The sequence below is a fragment of the Drosophila yakuba genome, chromosome 2R (assembly GCF_016746365.2).
Source record: "Drosophila yakuba strain Tai18E2 chromosome 2R, Prin_Dyak_Tai18E2_2.1, whole genome shotgun sequence".
Lineage (NCBI taxonomy): Eukaryota > Metazoa > Arthropoda > Insecta > Diptera > Drosophilidae > Drosophila > Drosophila yakuba.
In genome coordinates, this window is record NC_052528.2 from 11628285 (window position 1) to 11635965 (window position 7681).

At 43.6% G+C, this 7681-nt stretch overlaps 2 protein-coding genes across 4 annotated transcripts; both read left to right on the forward strand.

Annotated features, from left to right (window-relative positions):
- Window positions 1-271: 271 nt before the first annotated feature.
- Window positions 272-2443, forward strand: LOC6530204 (metallophosphoesterase 1). 3 transcript variants are annotated; one of them, XM_015197125.3, is made up of 6 exons: window positions 275-421; window positions 483-734; window positions 799-914; window positions 975-1237; window positions 1391-1871; window positions 1932-2443. In XM_015197125.3, the coding sequence occupies exons 2-6, from the start codon at window positions 709-711 to the stop codon at window positions 2117-2119; spliced, it is 1074 nt and encodes a 357-aa protein (XP_015052611.1). In that variant the 5' UTR covers window positions 275-421; window positions 483-708; the 3' UTR covers window positions 2120-2443. The 3 variants fall into 3 exon arrangements, with proteins under 3 accessions (XP_002091142.1, XP_015052612.1, XP_015052611.1); XM_002091106.4 differs by having other exon boundaries at window positions 272-734; XM_015197126.3 differs by having other exon boundaries at window positions 273-734; window positions 805-914.
- Window positions 2444-2718: 275 nt separating this feature from the next.
- On the forward strand, window positions 2719-5052 carry LOC6530205 (tyrosine-protein kinase-like otk). The gene is made up of 3 exons (XM_002091107.3): window positions 2719-3193; window positions 3262-3755; window positions 4009-5052. Exons 1-3 carry the CDS (start codon window positions 3124-3126, stop codon window positions 4741-4743), a joined length of 1299 nt encoding a protein of 432 aa, XP_002091143.1. The 5' UTR covers window positions 2719-3123; the 3' UTR covers window positions 4744-5052.
- The last annotated feature ends 2629 nt before the right edge of the window (window positions 5053-7681 follow it).

Below are 7681 nucleotides of genomic sequence, written 5' to 3' on the forward strand. Positions count from 1 at the left end.
CGAAATTGGCTATATAATCGAAATAAAATCGGAAAATAAATTACTTTTAAGAAGTATATATATATATAAACATCTAATTTCATAGATCTTTTAACTAAAGAACACAATTTCGAAACTCATACTCTTATGAATTTTGTTTTGCGTTTCATCCTTATTGTGTGTATTAACGTACCACCTCTTTTTTCCACGAATTTATTTAATCCTATGCAGTAGTCCTAATCACGACCCCACCTCCACATTTGTTTGTTGTGCTTGGCAAACAGCTGTGGCGTTGCCACATTGCCGTTGCGGCGCAAGAAGTGCAAGCATAGGATAAAGATAATTGCACAATTATTGGCACCTGCAGCCGGCAAACGCCGTAACGGAATTGCCCGCGTTCAAAAGCCGATGGCGCGCATTGGCGAATCAACGGAGGAGAGTGGTAATGGGCGCAACACAACGTTCCGGCCGTTCTAGATGTTTTGCTTTCTAATCCAATTAAGCGTGTGCCCTGAAACCGGTGATGCGGGCTGGTTCTGGTCAGATGAGCGCCGTCCGTTGCAGCAGCTCCACATTCCCGAAAATATGAGCATTCTTACGTAAATATTGCATGGGCAGTGCGTATAAATATAGATTATATATGGATGCAATGTAAGCCAGTTGCATTTGCCAGAGGACAACCGAAAGTATTAATCAATCAATCCAAACCGATGCGGCATAGCCGGGATTATGGCTTCCTTGCGCGTCGTCAATAGGTGGGTGGAAATAGGCGTTACTTTGGTTGACCAAGCTATTTAATCCTTCCGTAATCCCCGAAAGAAACAGATTAGTGTGCCGTGGCTTTGTAGCTCTTACGTTGCTGCTGGTCTTCTTCAACGAGTTTATAGTTTACTACATGGCCCAGTCCAGTTGGCAGCCAATCGATTGCAAACTAGGTAAGCTGGAATGCACTTTTTGAATCGAAACAATACACCTTTTTTCCCACTTACATGTAGATAATTGCACACGCCTTCTGCTCATCGCTGATCCCCAGATATTGGGAAACTCCTACGACCGATCGTCGCACAGTCCTTTGGCCAGGTACGATTCGGATAGATATCTGGCCAAGACTTTCGAGCGAGCTCTGGCCTTTACACAGCCTCACATCATAGTGTTCCTGGGCGACCTTTTAGACGAAGGGAATATAGCCACAGCTCAGGAATACAAACAGTACGTTCAGCGGTTCAGACGCATTTATCAAAACAAAAACTATAAAAAAGTAAGGAGAACTACAAACATATTTTCCCCTCTTCTTTTGCTTCACCTATAATAATTTCTATTTAAAGTTTTCCCAAAAACGATTATAGAACTTTGCAAATGGGATTGACCCCTTTAAACCTAACAGTTCCGCATGATCTCTGCCTTTTTTCAGCGCGTCCATGTGCCTGGTGACAATGATATAGGCGGCGAGAATGGCGACTACATTTCTAACTCGAACCAAAGACGCTTTGAGAACGAATTCATGAGCGAAGACCTCTTCGACTATGACAATCGATTACGCTTCTTCAAGATAAACCGCATGCTGCTGGATTTTAGTAATCCCGATAGGGACAACAATGCAGATCGGCTAAGAATTGGCGTCTCCCATGCCCCGCTGCTTATTGGCGGAGGACCCCTGTTGAGAGCCATCATTAGTGACTTAGATCCACATATCATTTTCTCAGGACACTGGCATGAATCCAGAATATTTATTTACCCCTCCACCAAGGTGATCAACTTTTATGAAAATGCCGTGAGGCATTTTGACTTAAAGGCCCTAAAAGAGCAGGAGCACAGCTATCTGGAAATAATGGTGCCCACTTGCTCCTATCGTATGGGAAAGTCCAAGATCGGATTGGGCTACGCCGTTTTGGGTGAGTTCGCTATAGGTGTTCTATTTTCCAAGAAAGTATTGACCCTGCTTTTGATTTTAGAAAACTACAATCTGAGCTACACGGTGCTGTGGCAGCCAAATCGCTTTGTCCTGCTCTTCACCTATGTATTTTGGGGACTTTTCGTAGTCTGTGGTTTCGTAGTCTTTAAGATGATGACTCGTTGCCCCTTCCGCGTGGCCAAAAGGCAGACGCTTTATAACCGCGTCTCGACTATACCGCAATTTTAGACTGCACTTCCACTTGTCATGGACAATAAGCCCAAGATTCTCAAGAATTGCTCGAATATACAACTCAAAATGGAAAAAAAATCGTATTTATAGACAAGTAGCTTATATTCGGATAGTATAAAATATTAATATTATTTATAGTCCAAAGTGCTAACTTTGTTTTCCATTTAGCAAAAAGGTGTAACCCGTGTCCTCCATCCTAACCATATTTAAAAATTAAAAACTTATTTATTTAATTAGGCCCTAGCTGTTCAAATAAAATTTCATATTGGTTCATACATATACAAGAGCTGTTAAATTTAATAGATAAAATTCAAAAATAAACAAATGTCTTTCATTAAAAAAACTTTAACGCTCTGGAGTTTTTAGGCGGATGTTAGTTGGGATTATTCTATATATAATAATTAGTATTATAGAAGCGCACCTTTAAACGTATACTACTCATTTCATCGACAGCAACAGCAAAATGTAGTAGGTCTGAAAAGGTAGTTTCAGCAATGTCGCTCTCATCTATCGAGAAATACCGGGAAATACTGGGTGCAGTCCAGGGCGCATGTGCGAACCGTGCGCCGGCTGCCAGCGGTAAATTAGCCCGATGCGGCGTCAGTAGAGTTCCGAAACTGAACGCGGAAGGTTGTGCCCTGACCCTGAGACAGCGATACCATCAGTGGGTCTCCCTGAAACCGAATCGCTCGCAAGATCTCCGGGTTCTGCTTCTGCTTTTGCGGCAGGATAATAAAGCGTGACGCGTGTGCGTAACATAAAAATAACCATAAACCAAATGCTCTCCACTCCGGGCGAAGTAAATGAAGTGAGGTGAAGTGAAGCAAGGGGAAAACCGAATCCGCATCCGAAACAGAAACTGAAACTGAAACCAACGAAGGCAAACGGAATTCCTTCAAAAATCGGCAAATAAACAAGAAGAAAAGAAGAGCACACACCGGTTTTGTGCGAAAGAAGCGAAGGAAGTACGAAGTGAAATCAAAAGAATTCTTTACCGCGAAATGGGGCTGAACGGAAGACGATTGTTGGGCTGCGGCCTGGGATTCTTCTGCCTGATCTTCTGCTCATACGGTGAGTTAAGTCGGCCGACTGACTCATCTTTTCTCATTTCTATAACTCCTCCACTATCTGCCCCTCAGCCGCGCCGTCATCATTTGAGGATGTGAGCATCTCAAAGGGTCCTCAATCCCCGATTACCATCAAGGAACAAAGCTCCTTGCAATTGCCCTGTGACTACCAACTGCCGGATGGGTATCTTCAGAAGCACAGCGTCATTCTGCGCTGGCGAAAGGATAGCAAAACGCTGCGTCAAGTGGAGCTGGGCAGGATGGACAGCACCACCAGCGAACCACAGCTGGAAACCATGTTGCGGGAGGATTCCCGAGTAGCCCTGAGCAAGGACACTGGCTCCCTGCAATTCAACAGCATTCTGGCCAGCGACGCCGGTCAGTATCAGTGCCAGTTGGTAATCGACGGCTCCGTGGCTGCCAGCTCCAGTAGTGGAATGCTCATGGTTATTGAGCAACTGAAGTTCGTGCCACAGCCAACCTCTAAGAATTTGGAGTTGGGATCTCTCAGTAAGGTCCACTGCAAGGCACAGGGAACGCCTGCTCCACAAGTCAAATGGATGAGGGTAAGCACTAACTACTAACTATTATTTTATTGCTTATTTGTGTATTTGAAAACAAGTATTTTTTATCGTTCTTACAAATATCGTAATATTTGAATTCCAATAATGAACCTTTTTGAAGATAGAATTTTATTAAATCATGTTAATAAATATATATCACGTGTAGCCCATTAAATGCTAAGCAGTTTGTAGCCTTATGTGTAGTTAACTTATAATCAACTCTCCATTTAAAACCAACATAATTTATTCCTTCCAGGAAACCCAGCTACCTCTCCCTGCAAACGTAACCGATCACAATGGCACGCTGATTTTTAACCAGGTCAGCAATGAGCAGCGGGGTCAGTACACCTGCATCGCATCAAACAGCCAGGGTCAAATCACAGCCACCGTGTCCATCAATGTGGTGGTGGCTCCAAAGTTCAGTGTTCCGCCGGAGGGACCCATCGAGGTGGCGGAGGCCGGAACTGCCGTGATCCACTGTCAGGCGATTGGGGAACCAAAGCCCACGATTCAATGGGACAAGGATCTCACCTATTTGAACGAGAACAACACGGATCCGGAACGGTTTTCCCTGATGGAGAACGGAACTCTGGAGATACGCAATGTTCGATCAGAGGATGAGGGGCGTTACGGCTGCACCATTGGCAGTAGTGCGGGATTGAAGCGAGAGGACGTCCTCCTGGTGGTGAAGTCAAGTAAATCCGCGTCAAATTCGATTGTGACGCGGATTATCATTGTGATCATTTGCCTGGCCTTCCTGTACTTTGTGCTGGTGCTGGGCCTAAAGGTGTGGTACCGCTACCGTCGTCACCTGGGCAAGGTCCAGCTGGAAGATGGCCATGCCAATGGGCCCACCGATGGCCAGGAGCACGACCACCACGAAAACGAGCCCTGCCTCACGGAGGCCAACTCCAGCAAGAATCTGAAGAGCAAGCTGAGGGAGAGCACGATCCTGGAGCAGGAGTCGCAGGTGGCCGACGATATTGTGTGAGGAGCTGTACTCCTCCTGCGGAGTCACTTTTCAGCCACTTTCCATGATCTCGGTTAGCATGCTAAACATGCCCCTCGAAAGTTACTCCGTTCTGTTGTTGAGAATCAAAAAGGAACTTGTGAAACCCCCAGAAATCTATTTGTATTTATATTAATCTAGTTCATATATATATATATATACATATTTGTATTTATATATATATTATATGTATTTATGCATGTGTGTCTGTGTGTATATATCCCATGTACAGTTATTTTTTAGTAGAATAAATATTTTATGGCTCTCATAGAGCCCCATTTTATAGCGCAATCGTTTCAATCTCCTTTTTTGCGGCGGGCAGGCGTTGTGCGGGGCTCGTAAATTCGGAACCCACTTGGCACGGCCGTAAAGACCATGGAACCCGGATGAGTGTTCCATGGCTTTTTATGTGCTTTTTATGACGTACAACTTTGCTGCACATTCATAAAGGCAACCACCCCCCGATAAAAAGTCGTAAAATAGCTCGACATTCTGGCGTTTCTTCGCTCGTTTAATTAAAACAATGAAAGTTTCTTGATGGAAATGTTAGTTCATCAGAAAATGTATGTATGTATAATCAGTATATTAGATAGGCCATCTTTTTTTTGGGAAATGTAAAAGGTATCCTTGATACCGACAATTTGCGTTGATTATTATAATAGTTTGAACCATGCCATCCCATGAGGTAGTCATCACATCACCCTCCTGTGGTACCATTACTCATCCGGGCACCCATCTTGCAGTGAAGTTCCCGCATTTTCAGCGACAATTTCTCTGCAATTGCCAGCGTCTGCACTTAATCGCTTCATTTCCATGTCTATTGGCATATTGCTGCCTGTACGGGGCTTCAATCGCAATCGCAATTGCCAGTGTGCTTTATGCATATTTTACGGCTTTTTATAGCGCTCGAATAAACAGCGCACATCAAAGGCGATATCCAAAGGCAACTACACATGCGCAGGTTACTCCGTCACCAGGCACCAGATAAAAAAGTAAGCGGCAAGTGCAATTAAACGACTGCGACTGCAACTGCGACTACGACCACCCCTGCCTGCCTTTCCACAGGCCCATCAAACAGAATGCTTCACTATGGTATGGTATGGTATGGTATCGTATGGTATGGTGTGGTGTGGTGTGGTATCCTAAGCAGCACCCCAACCTCTCTATATGTACGGTGCACCTACATACATATAGACGATTTGCCTTTGATCTGCAGCGGCGACGACGACATCGACATGCATTAAAAACTTGTTGTTGGGGCCCTTCCGCTGATGTTTTTCCTCTTCTTCGATTTCCCCCCTTTTTTTTGGGTACTTTTTCGCTTTATTTGTTTATAGTAAGTGCGCACGGGGCCTCCGCCCCAAAAACACCTTCAAACGCTGTGTACTATGTTTATTTTGTTTAGTCTACGCAAAGGCCGCGTTACTAAAATTTATTTTAATGCCTTCAAATGTTTGATGTTTGCTATGGGGAGCATTCCGATTTGGATTCTAGCCTGAATCCGTTGCAACTTAGGGATGCTCCATAAAATTATACGATCGTGAGGCGTTGAGTTACGGTAAGCAGTTCGAAATAATAACTTAAACATATATGGTTGTAAAGCCGAAAGTTCCTAAAAGATGAAAAGATTCCTGGTTTAGCAAGGAATAAGTTGAAATGTTACAACTTTTTAAGAACAGAACAAACAAATTTCTTAAGAATTACCAAAGATTACTAAAGACTTCCGACAATGAGTCTAATTTCGAAAGAAGGAACCTACTGATTCGGCAAAGATAAGTTAAAGAGGGTGTAATTTTTTTTAACAAATGAAGTTGTGGCATCCTGTGACTTATCCAATTAACATTTTACCCCTTCGCAACCCCTTTAAATATGAAACGTTAATACAATATTATTAACACACCATTTGCAGCTTCGCTTGCACCCCAAAATCAAGGGAGGCGAAAAAGAACCAAATTCGAAACAAGGCCCATAATAAAACATAAGCCCTACATTCAGGCAGGCCATGGCATAAATCTCCAACTTTATGACATCAATAACTGTCGTTCGTCCAAATAGTCGGCGAGCATTGGGAAATGGGAAGTGGAAAAGCGCACTGGAGGCCCAACTTTGGATGGTTTGGATGGTTTAGATGGTCGGTCCCTTGGCCCTTCTCTGCATGGCCATGGCCAGCCTTTGATAACCGCACACACGCATTTCCAAGCAGATATAATCACAAAGGGCCCGGGCTGTTAATCAGGGGCGGGGTTGGGTGGAGCGGGGAAGGGGAAGGGGGTGGCCACCACCCCTCTCGGATATATGTATAGTTTATACAAATGGCAACGGCAGTTTACGACTCTTGGGTGTCAGTCAACGCCGGCTAAAGGATCTGCTGCAATTGTTTTTGTGGCTCTTGGGTTGGTTTTCCATTCTGCGGGGTTGAAAGGCCTCGTAAAAAAATCAAGCGGAAAACTATAAAATGGAAATCCACACACTCGCCTAGGCCCTTGCTCATAATCGCACAGTAGCCATGGACTGTCTTAGATGCACAGCAATATATTTGATCTATTAGGCTTTATGAAAAGGTTCAAGAGTGTTCTGAATACCAATCAACCAATTTTGTGATCCTACCATCTATAATGTATAACGATTATATGAAAAAAAGCCCAAACTTGCAGTGCAAAGGATTCAATTGAATGTAGAAATATGAGTTTTTGTTTCTAAACAGTTAGGATGTTTTAAGACAACTTTTATTTCAGCAGTATTACATAACAGTTTGACTTGCCGTAATAAATACGAATCTAATGTCTTTCATATAAAAGATTCCCCAATTTAAGTATTCCTATATTTTTCAAGTGTGGAAGTGGAATTACGAGTATCTTGCAGCTTTCCCGAGCCACGCGCATATATCCGCTCGTAAAAGCAGCAAGCCACCAATGGAGTT

Excerpts from the sequence above, each read along its gene's own strand:
- LOC6530204 (XM_002091106.4), top strand. The coding sequence starts at position 709 with ATGGCTTCCTTGCGCGTCGTCAATAG. Across the intron at positions 735-798 it reads TCCTTGCGCGTCGTCAATAG|AAACAGATTAGTGTGCCGTG; the intron begins GTGGGTGGAAAT and ends AATCCCCGAAAG. Across the intron at positions 915-974 it reads GCCAATCGATTGCAAACTAG|ATAATTGCACACGCCTTCTG; the intron begins GTAAGCTGGAAT and ends ACTTACATGTAG.
- LOC6530205 (XM_002091107.3), top strand. The coding sequence starts at position 3,124 with ATGGGGCTGAACGGAAGACGATTGTTGGGCTGCGGCCTGGGATTCTTC. Across the intron at positions 3,194-3,261 it reads CCTGATCTTCTGCTCATACG|CCGCGCCGTCATCATTTGAG; the intron begins GTGAGTTAAGTC and ends TCTGCCCCTCAG. Across the intron at positions 3,756-4,008 it reads CACAAGTCAAATGGATGAGG|GAAACCCAGCTACCTCTCCC; the intron begins GTAAGCACTAAC and ends TATTCCTTCCAG.